This window comes from Rhamphochromis longiceps, linkage group LG18 (genome assembly GCF_057381845.1).
Source record: "Rhamphochromis longiceps isolate RC_006_pf linkage group LG18, R_longiceps_female_GT1.1, whole genome shotgun sequence".
In the NCBI taxonomy this organism is placed as follows: domain Eukaryota; kingdom Metazoa; phylum Chordata; class Actinopteri; order Cichliformes; family Cichlidae; genus Rhamphochromis; species Rhamphochromis longiceps.
In genome coordinates this window covers 26,637,890-26,658,594 of record NC_140574.1, presented here as the reverse complement: position 1 = coordinate 26,658,594, position 20,705 = coordinate 26,637,890, and the positions used below count along the sequence as shown (strand labels likewise).

At 40.4% G+C, this 20,705-nt stretch overlaps 1 protein-coding gene across 3 annotated transcripts in view; it reads right to left on the bottom strand.

The window, feature by feature from the left end:
- The window catches only part of LOC146648497 (low-density lipoprotein receptor-related protein 8-like), an 88,943-nt gene that overhangs the window by 41,760 nt on the left and 26,478 nt on the right, over positions 1–20,705 (bottom strand). For all 3 annotated transcript variants that reach the window (XM_085390387.1, XM_085390386.1, XM_085390385.1), the window contains exons 3-4: positions 13,014–13,136; positions 1,744–1,872 (exon numbers count right to left, since the gene is read on the bottom strand). In XM_085390387.1, the coding sequence (XP_085246513.1) occupies positions 1,744–1,872; positions 13,014–13,136 (252 nt within the window). The remainder of the gene's footprint in view (positions 1–1,743; positions 1,873–13,013; positions 13,137–20,705) is intronic.

The following is a 20,705-nucleotide window of genomic DNA, read 5'->3' as shown; positions in this document are numbered from 1 at the left end:
TAATCTAATGAACTGCTTTCTCACAGGAGTAGTTGAGTAATGTAAAGCAGTACTTTAAGAAAAAAGTAAATATCCCTTATTGAGAATCCCTGCAGTAATAAGAGCAGGATAAACACTATTTACTAATGAAAACTGCCAAGCAAACCTCAAAGGTGAATGTGTTAAACTGTTTTGTGAACATCACACTACTATTAGTGTTGTTACTCCACATCAATCAGGTATAGCCCAACACTGGAATCACTGTGCAGCTCACTGAGATGGACTAAAGACATAACACTGCAAAATCAATGGATAGTACCTCTAGAGCAGATCAGCTGCAAGGTTACATTTAAAAGCCTCGTGTCCTTGATTTAAACATCATCTTTCAGGTTGGCATTGGGCCCAATCATCAGATAAACTGGCCCGAGCAGCATTTAATAGGCCTAATTTGTGATGCTATCTAGCACTGTGCTCTGCTTGTACTGGAGAGAGCTTATTCTAAGTGGTCATACTGAGAGGAGTTTCCCTCTAGAGGTATTCTGGCCTCTGCCTGGGTGGGCGACAGCCTGCTGCCTGCCCTCGTGTCACTACTGAGAGGCTTAAGACTGCCACATCAATACAGACATTAGAATGAAAGAAGGATTAGCCCAGGCTAGACCGGGCCTCAATGGACAGTGCTATGAAAAGCCATCTAAGAAGGCATTAGATCTAAAGTCGATGCAGTGAGTGTGTGGGGCCTCTTTGAAACCTTGAGTCCATAACAAGCTACTCACAAGCTGATCATTGAAGAATAAGTCAAAGCCATAAGGAGCTGAGTATTAATACATATGCAACAGTTTCTATTTATGCATTAATTTTCTGCCAGATTGATAAGGCTTCCTTTCCAAATAAAAACTCAAAATTGACTGTGTTCTTAACAAATAAACATGAATGGCTTATATGCCAGGCAGACGTGATCTCAACACCCACACACACCCAAACAACCGAGGAGTTAAAGATGCCAGAAAAAGAGGAACATCGTCATTAATATAGGATAATAAGGAGATGGCTTATTTCTCTCCCTCTGCGCATTTGCTACCACGTGCCATCTTCAAAGTCTAAACATCACACCCCCCACGGCTCTGCTGCCTCAATCATTTCTTCTTGACGTGAAGAGGCAGAGGAGAGAGAAAGAAGGAGAAGAAGCCAATTCTTCATGGCTCCTCAGAAGTAGGGCAAGGATAGTCCCTGCAGGGGACTGGGGGTGGGGGTAGTCGCACGATTGAGTTGCCTGATTGGCTGGGCATGAGGTGATGTCATTTTTTAAGGTTGTGAGGGCCCTGCAGTGGAAAGACTGAAGACTTGAGGTTTGGAAAGGACAGAAACGTCCAAAGATCACCGGAAAGCTGCGAATATCTGATGGTTTCACACCAAAGATCATTCCACATCAAAGGGAACGGTTGTCAAGTGCAGCTGGCTTTAATTCAAAACTCACTTCAAATCCATCTAATTATAATGAGTGTTCCCCACTGCGCTTTAATGTCACATGCCTTTGGATGATAAGTGAGATCAGAAAAGATAAAACCCTATGAAATACAAAACGGGAATCTGGGTTCTCGTTATTCGGCTGCTTGTCGAGTCATTCGCTTCTGCACATCCATCACTGGTGAAATCTGGACCAAAATGTCCTCTACAAATGCACTCAGCGGTTAAACGCGGAAGTAAAACCATCTGATCGGGGTATTTATTTCATTATGGTAAGTGAACTGACTCGGATAAACTCACCAGACGCACAGTCCTCCTCGTCAGCGCCATTCTCGCAGTCTTTCTCCCCATCACATCTCCATGACAACGAGACACACTTGTTAGTTGATCCCCCACAGTCAAATTTCTCTGGAGGGCACGTCTGTTTGCCTGTGGGCAGAGATAAAAGAGATAGGGAGATTACTGTAGTTTTATGGTCCATAAAGGCAACAACAACAACTACTAGGAGACACAGGACTTGATTTTTATCACCCCCACAATGCTCTTAAAAAAATTATCCAAAACTCCACCACCCTGGCCAATTGATTTTACTGCGTGGGCTGCCTCTCAAGAAACATGTAGGAAGATCATGAAATACAGCAAATGCACGGCTGGCTATAAAGCAAAAGCTCAACCCAGCCCCTCCTCCTTTTCCTGCCAATCTGCTCTAGTTGGCACAGGGTCGGTTTGATCCAGATTACAGTGCGTTTAATATGAAGCATGTTGTTAATTATACATGTTTGCTTACAGTGCAGCCTTAAGCCTTCCAGAAAGAAATCAGACGCGCGTGCAAATTATCGATCTTTTGGAGTGTTTTTATTATATTTAAAATGCCAATTAAAAGCCTTTTTGACACAGGGTACGATATGATGTTACCCTGCATCAGCTTCACTCATTAAACACACAGATATTGGTACAACTGTGCTTTAGTTGCTGGACATAGTGTGACAGAAGCTGTTTTAACCGTTTATCCACTTTTTTAAGTAAACTATTTATCCTCATTACCTTTTTAGCTAATTGTATTTTAATTCAATTAAGCATAATTCTTTCCACATATTCTGTCAACTCCATTAGCAATACAAGGTGTAATTTTCCAGCTACACATCATAGTTGGTATTTATATTCTTGCTGTACACAAACTGACAAACAATGGTATAACAGGATCCTGTGTGGTGTGATAAGTGAGAACAACATCCTTAACGAATACCAATTTAAGAAGCTAAAAAGAATCTCTGGTGCTGTCACCAGCAATGTTAGGTGTGAATTGCATTGTGGGTAATTGAACCAGAAAGTGAGAAAGTCTCCCAAGATTTTCAAACCAGGTCCATATAGTTAATCTCGTATTGTCAGAAAGCCGCCTTTATGATCAAATTGAATTCTTTTTATTTGATGGGGCGATCGTGGCTCAAGAGTTGGGAGTTCGCCTTGTAATCGAAGGTTGCCGGTTCGAGCCCCGGCTTGGACAGTCTCGGTCATTGTGTCCTTGGGCAAGACACTTCACCCGTTGCCTACTGGTGGTGCCAGTGTCCGGCAGCCTCGCCTCTGTTAGTGTGCCCCAGGGTGGCTGTGGTTACAACGTAGCTTGCCATCACCAGTGTGTGAATGTGTGTGTGAATGACTGGATGTGCAAAGAGCTATACAAATACAGGCCCTTTAATGTCAATTCAATATCCATCCATGCACTCACCTATTCATCCATCCATTTTCTTCTGCTTATCTAATTCAAGGTTGAAGCCTATCCCAGCTGTCATAGGGTGAGAGGCAGGGTATACCCTGGACATGTCCCTAGTCTGTCACAGTGCTAACACATAGACAGATAACCATTCACATTTAAACTCACATAGATGGGCAATTTAGAATCACCAATTAACCTAACCCCACTACCTGCATGTCTTTGAACTGTGGGAAGAAGTACCTGGAGAGAGCCCACACAGACACCGCCGGAACATGCAAACTTCACACAGAAAGGCCGCGGCCAGACGGGGGACTACAACCCAGGACCTTCCTGCTTTGAAGCAACAGTGCTAACTACCGCACCACCATGCTGTCCTACGAATCCAATAATCAGAAGATTTTAACTATGACAATTGCATGTTAGTCCTTTTTTTAGTACAGTATATGTATTGCAGTGCCAGTATCACTATCATTTCAGCAACACAAATAAAATATAAAGCAGTTATAATTGTATTCAGTCACCCTGTATTGTGTTGAACACTTCAAAGTCACAGCAATACGGGTTATCAGAAACACAAATTTACTTACAAGGATCTCTAAAAAAAATGGTCTTTAAATAATAAATATTATTATGCAGTTTGGCCACTGTGACTTCAACAGGAAGAAATGCAATAAAGGTCACATGAATCAAACTTTGGAAGCTACATATTCCCTGCAGCTAAATCTTTTGGGGCAAAAGGAGCAGACTACCTAACACTGGACACTACATTTTAAACTGAGTGAACATTGAACTATATAAATTACAAATAACAATAAGGTGTCACAACTAATGTCAATATGCTGATCCTGTTTGAAGCTATTTTTCCTCCAGAATGAGGAACTCCTCCTCATTGCAGTCTGCAGGGTTTCATTATCTCAGTTATTGCAACACGTCCAACTTCAGCAGGAGCTGAACTTTAATTTATTGGCTCCAACAGTTTTCCCTCTGAGTTTATTACACACCAGCAGCCTCAATTTACAGTAAAGTGAATGATCGTCTCCGAGGTGAGTTGTGCTCATTTGTATATAAACAACAATAGTCACTTCATTAATTACTCAGAATGATCTATTATCCCAGACATGGAGATAGGACCTGTAAGGATCGTTAACGATAATTGATGTGTGTGTTCTTTGTCAACTACACAGAAGATTACACTGAGGTATCGCCAGAAGCTTTCTTGATCCATCCATCCATCCATTCGCTTCCGCTTATCCTTTTCAGGGTCGCGGGGGGCGCTGGAGCCTATCCCAGCTTTCTTGATCATTTCTTACAATATAATGTCAGCATTTAAAACTATTTGTTTATTCTTACAGATTCCTTCCCTCTGAAAATACAGAAATGACCATGGTGCGTCACGTATTCATCTATTTTATTTGTAAAAATGCTGATATTTTTGTTGATATTATTTTTTAATGTGATGACAGGCGGGTCTCAACATTTGCCGCTCTCTCCTGACAGCTGGTGGCGGGGAGAGTGAGCAGGGAGGATGGCTGACACAGCAAGGTCCTCACCCCAGATGGAGAGAAAAAGTTTGTAGTCCAGTATTTTTAGGCTGTTTCTAAAGAGTGGAGCAATGACATTTACCTGCAATTGTTTTTCAGTCCACAGACAGTGCAGTGTGAGGTAAGTGGATAAAAAAGCTTACTTTGTCACTCGTCACTCAGCAACACAGACATGTAATAAACTAAAAAATATCCTAGATAAAGCCATGCTATTAGACTGGAATAAGTAAAAAATAAAAGGAGTAATCAGATATGGCCTCTTCTACCTCACAGCTCTGCTGTGCAAGAAGTCTGAAGGTGTACGAGCTGTGCAAAGCTTTTCATTCAATCATTATGTTCTGTGATATGTTTAATGAATCACACACTGTATGTGTTTCTTTTCACAGCCACCTGTCAAGGACTGATCACTGAAACAATTATAGCGGAGTAAAGTGAAAGAGCGAAAGGCTGGATCATAAAGAAATACATGAAACATGAAAAGATGAAAAAGCAGACAAGGTGGAATTTTTGGCAGAGGAAATAACATCCTGTATGAGGGAGCTGGACGAATGTCAGTCAAACAGAGAACATTTTTGAAAATGTTTTTTAAAAGTTAGCAGAGAGCAGCAAAAAAGTAGAGAGAGACGAAAGCGTCAGAGCATGAAAGAATCTATAAGAAGGGAGCTGTGCACAGAGCAAGACACTGTATATAAGGAAGAAGGGAGAGACAAACTGCTGCATGACCTTTCAGATTTTTATCCTGAAGCTAAATCAAAGCCATCCATACAAAGTAAGTGGAAGGAAATGAAGGAGGACAGGCAGGCAGAGCACAGTGTCGAGCAGAATGTGAATCCACCAAGCGGAGGGCGAGCTGTCCTGTCCTCTTAACTGATGACTCTTTAATGAAGCGTGAGCTCCACTCCTCCCAAATCCAAACAAAGAAACCAGACTTCACTACAACAAAGCAGTGGTACCTCACTGCTCAGTGTGACAGCTACAGATTAGCGATTTTATAAAGACGCGTAATGAGATTTTTTTTTTGCTTGTAAAAGAGGCAACTTAATAAAAGCCAATTACTCACAGACAAGCTGAGAATCAGACTGTTGTTTACCATCTGAGTGAAAAATGAGGTTTCGTCTGCACTGTGTCATCTTGGCAGAAGATGCGTTTAGAATTTATCACCTTTTACAAGACCCAAAGGCTGCATTCACTTCAACCCTTCAATGGTGTAATAGCTTTATTTTTCCTTTTGATCGTCATAACTGACCTTGTTATTACTGACAGCTTTTTACCTGAAACTTGGCTTCGAATGGAGAAAGTGCAGAAGCTCTTCAATTTGTCAGCTGTCAGTGGGAACGATACTGTGATAAAAAAGGACTGAAAATGTATTCACCTGATTTGATATACTGAACTGCACCATCATAATGTTACATTACACAACAGCGTGCCATGCAAGTAATCATTTGTAGCACATTTGTATACACGGATGTCTCTTTTGCATATATGATAGCAGATAATGTATAGCATCGATTCATCCTGCAGCCAGCTCATGACAGCTTTGTAAATATGCACTCAGCTTATTGTGAAAGCATGTCTACCTAATATAGATGGTTGCTGTTTGTAACGTGTTCCAATTAAACCCTAGAAATCATCATTCAAAATGTAGAGATTTTTCAGAAGCCTGTTTCTAGCCCTTTGATGTGTGCATCCATTCGGCTCTATGTGCTTCAGGTGAGGTCTCAGGCATTAGCACCTGTGTATGTCAGTGTTGGGGGCTCTGATGGTGAGGAAGATAACGCAGTCATTCTGGCTCAGAGCTAAAAAAGACAGCAAAAAAAGCTCAGATACCGTGAGTCATTCTCAGATTCACTGCTTCATTAAACTGGGTTAGCATGGCCGTGTGAACTTGAATTATAGATTTGGTACAGCAGAGAACATGCTTGCTTCTGGCCGACTACAAGATGGGAAACTGTTATTTTCAGTAACGTACATTAGCAAGTAATGAGCTGTGGCATGCACTATTGCTTTATATTAAGTGCTGCTGTGCTCCCTGACTGTTACCTCATCAGTTAAATAAAGCCAGAATAATACGGTAAAATTAAATAATAATAAATATTGGTACTTTATTTTATTTTTGGTATTTTAATATTTTGGTGTCAAATCCCAGCAGATAGTGGATGGTGGGTAGAGGGTGAACTAGTTTGGATGCCATCATAGAGCTAGCACGTACAAAAGACCATTTACAGCAAGCCAGATTTAAAAAAAAAAAAAAACTACATGAGTGGATTTATAAACTTGGTATATTTGTCCTTCAAATGGGATTACTGCCAATATTGCACATCTTCACCTTGTTCATATTTCTCAAGGACTTAAACTGTGACTTAGTGAGATTTTGGGAAACTGTGATAGACCTTTCTCTTTTCATTTTGACACACTAAAGAAAAATAGAGTAGAACTACTGAGCTCGTTTCAGTTCTAAAATTATATTCTTGCATTTACAAATAAACCACGATGCTGGAACTTGGTGCAGCCTTAGTTCATCCACTGTCTAAAAAATGGTCATTTTGCTTCTCTCCCTTCAAGCAGCTAAAATGGCTTAAGCCGACTTCTTCCGACTGGTTGTTCCTTGTAAACAGAAGGTTTACACAGCAGGTGAGTGAGGCTGCTGTGCTCACAGCGAGAGCTGTGTGCCTGACACGACCATGTTACGGATATCCTTGATAAACCTAAAACCTAAGCTTTCTGCTCATAGGGATTACTTGCACACATGCTCATGATAAGCATCCAGTCAAACCACAACTGTTTGAGTCTAACTAAGGTGAAGTGCAACTGTTTCCTCTTATTAAGTCTTGGGACTGTGTAATACAGAAAGTAACTGCAACATGGATAAAAATATAATTCTTTAAATCCTGGAATTATCAGACTCTGTTAAGAGTTAAACCTCACAGCAGCTTGCAAATGAAGCAGCTATGACAACAAACCCACTTTTAAAACTGGCAAATCGCTAACAAAGTATAAAAAAGACAAAAGGATCAACAGAGCAAAACAACACACAAATACGTACATACTCAGCATTTATGAAGTCCTTTCTAAACAGCCTAAAGTAAATCTACCAGCAAGTACTTTTTCTTCATAACTAACGATACAAGGCAATTTAAATGATTCAATTAATAGCACGCAGTATAAGTAATTCCAGTTTCCCTACTATAAAGTCAATAAATAAGCCATGCACTGTTATTAACTCCCACAGAAAAAGCTCAATATCTACAAAGTGGTTTGTAGAAGAAAGTTTTCATCAAAACCTCCTTCAGAAAAATATCTATAATCCACTCAGAATACTAAATTAAGAACACAATATTGTGGGTTTAAAGGGGAGAGTTCTACCTGTCTGAACAATCCACATTGTTAAATATGCAGCATTTCAAGGTTCTGTCACCTCATATTCAAAGAATCCCAAAGGAAGAGGAAACACTGTGAATGCCTGTCAGTTTTCAGAAATTTAAAAGCAGAGAGGACAAACAGACATGCAGAATCAAGTTGGTCTCAGCAATATTGCCAGAAATCACCAAGAAGCAAGCATTTCCTTCCTCCCCTTATATCCTAAAAAAGTGTCTCTGGTGGCTGAGAGTGCATAAAATGTCACTGCACTGGTGAGGAAGCAGAGAAGCAGCTGCACATCTGCAGGGGCCAACTTCCATTTTGACTACACATTAATCTAATACAAAAACTGTGAGCCCTGATGCTTCACGTGCTCCTCCAAAGAGTCATGATTCTTTTTTCAGGGCTTGCAAGTAACTAACTCTGTGTGGCCCAAATTTGAATTCTTAATACAGCAGTGTAAACGCTACTCCAGCGTGTAATTGGGAATCCAGTCAGTGAGCCAGAATGATTCTGGCACAGATGTCCGCAGCACGGATGAAAAAATGTCTTAGTTATATACATCTGCAAAGTTGACTGTACATCTGCGAGCACATGAAACTGAAACAGAACATACAGGAGAACTGGGCAGGAGATCTGAATGAAAAACAAGACGAAGGCTTTCTGTGAGTATAACTTGCCTGACTCATCAGGCAAGAGAATAACCGAAGCATGATGTTTTAAGCTGTATGCCGTGCTATGTGTAAGGAAACTGTGTAAAAACTGCAATGCTGTGACTGCTCTCTGCTGTTTATATAATGGTAAATTGTATATCTCTGTCACATCGAAGATTGAATGCAGTCTGTGTGAAATTGCAAGCTTCTGTTTGTTGTTAGACTTTAGTGCAGCCTAATTGACTGATACATGTGACGCTTCTGATTTCAAAGTATAACATGGAAAAGGAATGTTGATCAAAACACGGATGTGATGAGTTTGTTTTTTCATCTTTACCCTATTCAGGAAAAAGAAAAAACACGCTGACTGTTTTTTTCATTGGTTTTTTTGCCAACTGATGTAAATTTCTCATTATAGGGTTGTAACTGTATCAAGTGGATGGCACAGATAAGTACTTTACCAGTGAAACAAGGTTAATGTGACACCTGATACGGCAGCCACTCAAGAGCGGGTTGTTTGCTGTTGGTTAAGATGCTCCGTGCATTTTTGAACAATGTCCATCCTTGAGTCTTTCTTCGTTCCGTTTTCAGAGTGATAATGACACAGCTGGATTTACTCAAGCAGAAAAACAGCTGTGATGAAGAGGCTCTCATTAGCAATCCTTCTGTTCAGGATGTAGGCCTGATCTGACGCTTCTCTTCTGAACATATAATCAGCAGGGCTGCGGGCTGCAGGGTAAGCACGACCTGAAATGCAGGAAGAAGGATGTTTCCCTCTTCCTGCACATGAAGTATCAGTCTAGACTGGCAAAAATAATATATTACAAAGAAATAACCTTTTTTTTTTTGGAACAGGTTTTTGTTTGTAGAGAAAAGCAAAAAAAATGCAACAGCTGATTTTTTTTTCTATTACATAATCTGAATCCATATGGGATTTCCATATAAATGGCTTTCTTCTCAACCCAGATCCTTATCTCTTTATTCTGCAGCCAAGAGATGAATCCTTCCTTCATTTATCTTTAATTGGATTTCCAATATAAACTTGTTATCCATCAGAGATCCCTTCGTGCCTCCCTCCTCGCATTCAACTTTTCAGCAAGTGACATTAGATGCTCTGCTAGGCTGCTTCATTATTCATCAAACCGACTCACAGCCAAAGAAAAATGTAACAAAACTAGAATGAACGTCCTCTGAAAGATTCCTTTGGCTTTTTCTTTCATTTATTCCACACTCATTTGGATTCACTTTAACACCATCCCTGTCAGGCTCAGGAGGGACTCGGGAGTCAGACCGTCACTAAAGTTCACGTTTTATTTACACACACAGACACCAGGTGTGAATATATACAGGTGAGGGGGCACAGGAAGAGGGTCTCCGGGAAGCACAGGCACGGGAAGAAGAGGGCTATGTACAAAATCCACTGAAGCTCAGGTAGCTCGGACTCCGGCTTTAGCTCACCAACGGCGGTCCTCAGGCTGGCGAGAATCGAGTGTTACACAATAATCCAGCGAGGAAGCACTCTCAGCAGCCGCCTTAAGAAGTGAGTGAGATGATTGCTTGCAGGTGTCCGAGCCAGGGGCTGGAGCCGTCATGACTCCGCCCCGGTAGAGCGCAGTGCAGGGGAGAGAGAGAGATGCAGCACAACAAAAACACTTGTAGCCATACAGAGTCAGCCGAGAAGGCACAGGGTCATGACAATCCCACTGTAAATTTAAGGCAGAGTTTAAAGACATAATGCTTGATAAAGGTGGGTAGAATCAAAGTAACACCCTCAGACATCACATCATTATCAGCTTGAACCAATACCAGCCTGCCCCAGTATGTCTGAAAGCTCAGAACATTGTTATTAAAGGCATTGTATATATACAACCCCCATTCTAATAAACTCGGGACATTTGTGAAATGTAAATAAAAACTAAACCATTTGCAAATCTCATAAGCCCATATTTTATTCATGGTAGAAGACAGAAAACATCAGATCTTTAAAATGAGAAAATGTACAATTTCAAGAAAAATAAAAGCTTATTTATAGCCACAAAGTTTTTGTACACTAGAACACAACAAAAAGAAAAAATCCATCTAACATCATTAGCCAACACTAGCATTATAAAATACACTGAATGACCCTGATATGTTACAGTAGAACAACTGATACTGAGCTCATGATCATGAAAACTGCTGCTGCAGTTTGCTCGCCTCTGCTCAAAACCTTGAATAATGAAGCTCAGATTACAGCAAACACAGAAGTGTGATGAAACAAATCTTACTTATAGAACCTTTAAACCCCTCATGGAAAAACGAACCACAAAATTGAATGCATGAAGGCCACGAAAGAAAACACAATGTTTGCCAACGTGAATTGGCCAACACCAACTCAGATGTTTAAATAATCCAACCAGCTCATAAAGACAAAGTGAAATCATCAGTGCACTCCCCAAAAATATGTTCAATGAATACAGTAAGTAACTGAGGTTTCAGGAAAATAGTCACCTTACTTGGAGGAAAGATTATCCCCTTGCTCGGTTATTTCTCCAAAGTGGCAATACTGTATGCAAAACGAGGGCTGTTGAGGACTTTGTTTTATTCACATCTATCATGCAGGTACAATGAAAGAGAAATTTTTTATATGTAGCTTGTAGGAGATGTACTTAGGCCACATGAATAAACACCTTATTTAATAAAAGAACTTTTCATTAACTGGCACGTACCACAATGTAAAAGTGAACACAGTTCCCCATTGATTTATTTTATGCTAATTTATATATTTTTTTATTGTTCTTCTAAGACCTGCACTTTATGTAGGTAAAAAAGAGGGACCATTTTTTAATGCAAAGATCTAACACAAACTTAAAATGAATGTGAATGTGTTATGTTTACATGAAAGTTCAAATAAACTCAAATCAATGATTAATTGTGACAAATAACTGTGATCTCAATATAATTGTTATTATCATTTTGATCATAATCATACATATAAACATATTATGTGCTGATTCTGTAATGTTTAAACTCTAATACAGTTTTATTATTAATGTAATATTACTGAGGATATCATTTGCCCAATGAACAGATTTTTGAAGCTATATTCCGTTGTGCATTTATTCTCTACCTCTTCTTAAGAGCTTATTATGTATGAGTGAGGTTATTTCTGTGCTTTGTCTGATGTTTGACCCCAAGAGAGTCTCAAGCAGCAAGGGGAGAAAGAGAAAATTATCAGTCAAAGACGGAAAACAATTAACGGGCTCAAGCCTCCCACACTTGAGTCCCTGCTTGGATATCGAGTCAACTCACTTTACGCTGTCAGTATCCACGTGTGGGAGAGTGAGACTGGCAGGGTCTACAAGTGAGCCAGCCAGATGTCCCAGGTTCTAACAGCTTGGCAGAAAACGAATCAAGGCCTTTATTGCACTCAGCATCAGACACTGCTGAATACTGAAGTGTGTGGGCGAGTGGAGGCAGGGGGGATAACTTAACTGCCATCACAGCCATGATAACGAAGGAAATTAAAAACTTGAGTACAGGTTTAACAGGAGGCAACACCACAAAGAAGAAGGTGTGATTTAAATGCAGCACACAAAATACCCCCAAAACCCCACTAGCAATATACTTTGCTAGCCACGCCTTCTTTTTTGCACAGTGCCAATGAGTCTGACTGATGTTACAAGTCACTGGAGAAGTTTAAGTTAATATTAAAAACAGTGAACTGTTTTTTGTAGTTTTGATGCAATTTTCGCATTGACATAATTAAAGTCCAATATGGCACAAACACAAACTACACCCAAAGTATCCAGAACTATTTCTTCCTCCCAGGAACTCCAAAGAACTAAAAGCTTCCTTCGGGCCACTGACTGCAGTCCCAAACTGCGACATGGAAATTTAGACAAATCAGTCCACTGATGGTAGAATTTTACAAAAACATATAGTCAGAACTTGACTTTCTTTATCTCTTTTTTGTGTCTGTATGAAAGATTGTACCACACATTCTTAGTGACAGGGTGATGGTGGCCCTCTGACAAAACTTTGACAGTCTGGCACCTTCCTTCCAGGCTGTTTGGATGCATTTATTAGCCTTTTAGAACACTACCACTGTGAAACAACCTCTAGTTCTGTGCATTAATTGACTAAACTTGGCTTGACTTGGTGTGTACAACGTTCATAAAGTGACCATGAAACCAGCTGTGCTATAAAACTAAGTTGAAACCAAATTTCAAATTGATCTTGATGGTGAATGCTAAATGGTCTGGTTCTTGAATTCAAAGTGCTTTATACTACAAGTAATGTGATCAGCTGAATGATGTCACTTACTGCAAGTCTCCTCTGCCTCATCGGACCCATCCGGACACTCTGGTTCCCCGTCACAGCGCCAGCGTCCTGGGACACACTGCCCATTCAAACAAGCAAACTCTGCTGGGGCACATGTTTTCCTGGCTGCTCAGACAGAGAAGCACAGACAGAGCAGAAAAGAATCAAGACAGGATGTTAGAAAAATAGTTAAAGCCATATATAGTCTGCAGCAGAACTTGATTTCTGTCATGAAATTGGTAGAGTTATCATAATCCCTGCAATTATTCCCTTCATCAGAGATCAGTCTCATCATTTCTTACATTATTCCTGTGCAGTTCTCTATAGTGCATGCTCTCCTTCCAGATATCCTCCACTAATTATCTACACTTTCCCCATTTTCTTGACTTTTATTCATTGCACTGCCTCTCCCTCTGCGTTCTTCCTCCCCCTCCCTCAATCTGCTGATCTCCAAAAACAGTCTAATCTCTCCTTCAGGTTTTCCATCACAGAGCAGTGAAATGGATGTTGATTGCCGAACACTACAAGCTCAGGGAGGTTAAACCTTTTACCTCGCAAACCTGTTTACGATGGAAAGTTACATGCCAGCAAGGCCACGGGCTGATAAACATGTCAGGCGTGCTGAGAATTGGAAATCAAAAATAAACACGAGTCAGGAAAAAAGGCCTGTTTAAGCAAGAAGAAGAAAACTTTCACCAACAGCCGAGAGCTTTTCACTGTTACCATCCAAAAAATTCTCATCAACTTTGTTTAAAGTGTAACGTAAAACATGAACTCTTGACACAGATACACACACACACACATAAAATAACATTTTTAAAAAGTACTCTCCACTCGTAGCACCTAAGCTGCTAGTATTGCAAGAGAGTCGGATACAGGCAGAGGGCAGAGCCATTCAATTTCCTCAGCTGGACCTGTGCTACAGTCTAATAAATCACTGGCTAAAAGCCCTCAGCTGCGATCTGTGGTGCTGTTACACTGCCACGACTGTTTCAAAGCTGGCTCCAATGTTGGCACTGATGTTTCAAATTAGATATAGCATTTAGAGTTGTCCTGGGAGCTTAAATCTAGCTGAGGGGCTGTAAAGAAATAGAGAAAGATATTTCAAAAGGCTTTCCTAGCAGTGCTCCTACTACTGCAGCTTCTTTCTTGACCTTGGTTTTATTTGCTGTCGTCAAACATTGGGCAAAAAAGGTTTCTCTTGATGTCCGACATTTCCTTCTCTATGCCACAGCTATAACAAACCTTTAGGTCAAACACTGTGAAGGACTTCAACTTCAGCTCCTGCACCACGAGCAATATGCCTGTAGTTCCAATTAAGAGGTAAGATGAGTCTTTAAATTTAAACCTCTCTTTGAGCATGTGTAAATAATATCCTGCTGTTTCCCGGCAAAATGAAATTCCCAAATTGTTGGGGAGCAATGGTAGAGGAGCAAGAGTAACATTTAAACTGCAAGCACATTCCTGGGACACACTGCATTACTTTACAATGTATTGCATCATGTACTGTAACGTAGCATCATGCATTGTATACTGAGCAGTGTGCAATTTGGATGCTCGGTCCTGTGTGTGCACTTTTATGGATGACAACCTGTGAAGTATTATATTATTTAAATTTACCACCAGATGCTGTCTGTGTCCTTTACAAATTCACTTTGGGAGAAAAGGTGGATTTTATCTTAGTGCTGACACTGATATGCACACTTACCGTTGTGCTGAAGAGTGTATGTTACTCAGGATAAACTATGGCAGCGCCTGAATATTTCATAGTATTCATTTGTGGGGTAGGTGTTCAATGTTGTTTTTCACAATCCATCAGAGCAGCGTGCAGCAGGTTGACTGCACACCCACCTCAAAGCAGTCAGCTGTCACCAAGAAGCACTTAAATAGGAACCTGCTGTTAAGTCTAATTGTTGAATGTTGCCATTGTGTTTCTTAAATTTGTACAGTCTTAGTTTAAGCAGTAGGATCAAAGCCATTCCTTTGATCCTGACCACCTTTCCAGCCACTCTGTGCTGGGGGAGGTTTTATTGTAGATACATCCTATCTGAAAGATCTGTTTCTTTTGATGTAAACTTCCTGGGTTTATGACCCTTTGGTCAGCAGGAGGTAACACACACACACACACACACACACACACACACACACACACACACACACACACACACACACACACACTTACATACAGTGCCTTGTCTATGTAACCAAAGGGGGGTTGCAAGGGGAGGTGCTTTGTAAACTATTGTTTGAGGATTGTCAATAAAAGGCAGCGAGAGGAGGCCACCATTGGGGTCATTGTCGTGCTGGACACAGACGAGGCCTCCCTTGCGCAAGTAATGGATCGATCGACTGTCTTGTTTTCTTCATGATGAATAAGTCTCTAGAATTAGCGGGGTTTGTGGAAACACAGACCCAACACCTGCTTGTCTCTAATGTATTGTAATTGTAAAACCTGTTAATTACCCCGTTCTCCAATTTCTCCTGCGCCTATAGTCGGCGTCAAACCAGTAACAACTCAACCCTGCTGACGTTATTAGAGGAAATTATTAAGTGTGTAACAGGGTCGCTCCAATAAACATGCATTTCAGCAGTGAGTGTGTTTATCACAGACCGCTGTCTCATTAACTTGAAAAAATTCTAAATTAACATTCGTTCTCGCCTTTTCTTGCAAAACGTTATGAGCTGACCTTATTACATTACTGAGAGAAACACTCCCCTTTCTCCACGACTCCCCCTCTCTACTGCTTTTGTTCTTTCAACCCTAGGTCATTCCTTCCTTTTTTCTCAGCCTGTGTAAATCCCAGGCCTCTAAGTTTACCACAAAACAAAGCGGTGCTTAAGTAGCTTAAGTGACACACGAGTCCTCATTAGTAATGTGGGCTTTCACTAAAGGTGAAGACAGACAATATGTGGCAAACAGGGGATTGTGATATCCTTTTAACCCATCTTCCCCTCAAGTGTATAAACTCATTAGCAGTGTGCGCACATCACTTTTAAAGATGCAAACTGTGTGCTTCCTGCAACACACATGCATATTTCTAAAATATATCATCACTCATGTAGGTTTGGCAGGGTAAAGAAGGAAAAGGAACACACAGGGTACCCACGGGCACAATACAAGCTTTAAAGGTACCACACCTCCTGCGACAGAATAATTAGACTCATAAGATCTTCCCTACAAATCCTCGAAAAAGCCACAGTACAGTGAATGTTTTATTCAGTACCAAGTTGAACATTTTTAACTTCCCAAACAAACCTTTCATTCCTCTGCATTCAAATCTCTGGATGGGTATTAATACCGTGTTAATTAGTCTGACTCCCATGAGATGAACGAAAAGAAAGATGGGGCAGGATGAGAGCGTAAGGCTCTGTGGTATGCTGGTTAAGGGTGTACTTAAGACTGTTTTTGATCGCATGACAAAGTCTTTGAAAATCTCACACTGATCCAGTATGTGGCCCCTCCAGGTCAAGCGTGCCCATGTCATGCAGTTTCTTGCTGAGATGCTGAGCTTCTTACTCAGTACAACTGAGCCTGCGACTCATTTCAGTCAAGGTCTACAGGGGCCATGGTTCACTTGGCAATAATTACTTAGGCCAGCTCATGCCATCTGCTTGGAATGACTTTCTGCTTTAATTAGGAAACATTTTAAAAATGTTAGGCTCGTGGGGCGTGGGGACCATGAGGGTGGGCTGAAGGGGAAAGTGACAAGGGAATCAGGAGGTAGGCCATTAGATGGAAAGCTGAGAAATAACAAGTGAATAATAGCGACAAAGACTAATGGTGACAAACAATAATAATACTTTATGGATCCCTAATGGACACTGTTTACTGTATAGGAACAGGCAATATTACTGTACTGCATTTGCCAAAGAAAGCACTTACTGAACTTAAATCCCCTTGACATGAATTACACACAACTACTCACATGCATTGCAGAGCTACACGCTGAAAACAGTACATCTCTTTGTTTAAGTATAAATGGCAGACAATTACACAGCGGCACGCCTCTCGTGCATCTGAGAAAATTCAAAAACAAAAGCAATCCAGTGTCGTTTGATTCTCGTGTCGTGAGCATTACAAATGGGACGTGACACAGGGAGAATGAAGGTGCTGTACAGGGGAGTTCACCCAGCCATGTTATGTCTCCTAGAGGAGGTACAGTGGGAAGGAGCTCTATGCTCTGGCAAACCCACCTGGAACCTCCTCCTCTGAGGCTGATGTTGTCAACATTTCACTGCTCCAGTTCCTTTTCATCTTTCTTAAAAACCATTCAAGTGGATGTGTTTGGCAGGCCTCTATGAAGTATTGGTTTTGCTGTTACATTTGGCTGATGCTGAGCCTTATATGAATAAGATATAAGTCAGTTTGGCTCACTGCTGATGTGACTGATATATGATTTTCCTCAGCGGTGGGGGTGTTAGTGTATAAATTGCAATGAAATATGCTCTATCATGCCTTGAGGAGCTTCTAACAAGCTTTAAACTTTTTATTTTTTTATTTTTTTTGCTTTTAATGTAAGATAGCTACATGGCTAAAAAGATAGCAACGACATGGTTGGTCACTCAACTGGCCCAACATGTTGGCCTGGAAAGGATTTCCCCCCTCTTTGTGTTCCTATTTCAATTTTAAATTTTAAATTCCATCTCCAGGCAACATCTTTTACCTGCAAAACTAATAGTATTTTTGTTACCCGAGTGTCATGTCAGTGCTGTCATGTTAGCATCTCAGTTTAACAAGCTAAAAGTTCGCATAGCTGGATAAATAAGCATTTAGATTTTAGATTCTGAAATTACAAGGCTCATGAGCACTGTTGGCTAATGGCTAACTAAGCTTCATGCAGTTGCTAGCATAGTAATAAACTCTTTCTATTCTCCCTTTAACTCTTCTTATTGTCAATTTCACAAATGAACGGCATGACTATATTGTCAGAATCAGGCCAGATCTATAGATTATCTAGATTAATATGGCATTTGAGACTTCATCTCGTGGACGGCACATTTAGCCACCACCATGTTGTATTTTTTAGAACGACATGTGACAATATTTGGTTGAGCGGGCGCTTCCCAACTTGGCTACCAAGCTGCATCTAGAAGCTGTACAGGTGCAGAGATGCACATATTGGCTAACTAATGCTAAAATACTAACAAAACACTAGAATTTCACTCACAGAACTCACAAAACTGAGTCACAAACTATACCACACAAGCCATGTTATTAGTCAAATCTGCTGGAAAAGCTACAAAATTTAATTCAAGTATCCACATATATGATTTTTAAAGGGCTCCATAGAGGTTAAAACAATTTTAACATGGAAGTCTATGGGGATTGACCACCTTTCGGGGCCAGCCTCAAGTGGCACGTAGAGGAACTGACGTGTTTGGCGCTTCTGCACTGGCTTCTATTTCAGCCCTATAAGCAGCCCACTGGTCAGAAGATGTTTCACTGAGGCTTGTTGTCATGTAGCAAACATGATACAATCATCACCAGACAGTCTCATTACTAAAAACACTTGGCTGGTAAAGAAGCTAATCTTTCTTCAGCAAAATCGAGCATGGCAGAGACTTTGTGTTAGAGACCTGACAGGTTCAAAACTGTTTAATATCTGATCTTACTGTGTAAGCGATTTGTATTTTCACATGTACCTCTGTTGGGAAATTGGGAAGAAAAGTGTAGCTTCAGCAGATATGTGATAACATCTTATAACCCCAATTCAAAAAAAGACCAGACACTATATGAAAAAATTTAAATAAATACAGAACTCAAAGATCTGCAAATCTCATGAGCCCATATTTTATTCACAATAAAATATAAAAACACCAAATGTTTAAACTGAGACATTTTACTTTTTCATTGAAATATTAGCTAATTTTGAATTTGATGTCTGCAATATATTTAAAAAAAAAATGAGACATGGCAACAAAAGACTGGAAAAGTAAGTGGTAATTTAAAAAAATAAACAGCTGGGCAAACATCTTGCAACTAATTAGGTTAATTAGTAACAGGTCAGTAACATGACTGGGTATAAAAAGAACATCTTAGAAAGGACAAGCTTCAAAGATCCAGTTTACAAAAAGCTGGATGTCCTTGGTCTTCATGCCCCCAGGATGGTTTTATGGTCCTGCAAACGCATCTGTTCACATATACTTTTCAGCCAGACAGAGTGGGGAGATGAGTTTTCAACCACCCGAGACTCTCCGATGCAATTCTCCAAGATCCTGACTGCACGTTGTCGGATGCAGGTGACTTGAGCGACTGCTGAATGTTGACTGATTGACAAGTGGGCTGGAACAGAAAGGGGGGCGACAGCGGAGTTCACCAGAGCGCCACCAAAAAAACTTCAGAAGAAATACAGTATGAAAAACACAGACAGTGGCTGCAGTGCACACTTTTAATAGCTTTTAACACTCGGTTTCACTTCAGCTCTTTATATGTTATAACTTTACTTTCCTTCGCAACTGACTGACGTACCAACAACAGCAGTAACATCAATGGCCCAAAGACCGGTTGTAACACATACTTTTTACACTGCTTCCAACTGACAACAGAGCTCAGTGCAGGCAGACGGGCAGTCCCTGGAGTGGAGCGGACAGCGAACGCAGTACCTTTGCTCGACCATATAATCGGCTTCAGGAAGCTCAGCGCTAACAATAAGGCTGATTTTGCCATGGAAATTACTGCATGTGCTCAGGAACCGTTTGTTTGTGAAACACAGCTCACTGTGACATCTACAAATGCAGTTTATGCAAATGCAGGCTCTAACGTGTAAAGAAGAAGCCATATGTGAACATGATCCAGAAATGCTGCTGTCTTCTCTGGGCCAAAGCTCATTTAAAATAGACTGAGGCAAAGTTTCATCATCCAAAGTTGAAATTCTATAAATTTCAGAGAAGAGAAACAGGATGCATATTTCAGCAAGTCAGTGCTAAGCCACATGCAGCTGTGTCCTTCCTGCAGTCCAGACCTTTCACCATGAAATGATACAGGACTGCTGAGAAGCTACAATCCTGTATCACAGAAGAATCGGGCAACATTCCTCTCCCAAAAGTCCAACAGCTGTTCTCCTCAATTCCCAGATGTTTATGGATTGTTGTTAAAAGAAGAGAGGATGCAACACCGTGCTAAACATGGCCTGGCCCAAATCTTTTTTGCAACATGTTGCTGCCATCAAATTCAAAATGAGCTTACATTTTTTAAAAATTGTACTTCTGCTCAGTTTAAAAAATGGATATGCTTTAAGTTTTAAATAAAATGTGCATGAGATTTGCATATTATTGCACTCTGTTTTAATTTAAATTTATGCCATGTCACAAGCTTTTTTTGGTACAGGGGTTGTGCATCTTTAAATACTGGTTCAGATGATTTGTCATTTCAAATATTCACGACCTAAATTTGATCAATTTTGACTATTTTTATTAACATGCATTTATTTGTATGTATTTTGGGATGTTTGAAATAGTAACAATTCAAAATACCAAGTATGAAGTTTCAAAATGTAAACCTTTCTGTGGGGACACGTGGTCGTGTGACTGAGTGAACATATTAATGTGCCGAGTCAAGAGCAGAGCACACTCAATCACTCAGTGATGCTCTGGAGCAGAAAAGCAGACAGCTTTCAATCACCTGACATTCACATGCATAAAAACACACACACACCCGGCCCCTTGGAGAAGAATTATTTTCTTCCTTCTGATTTT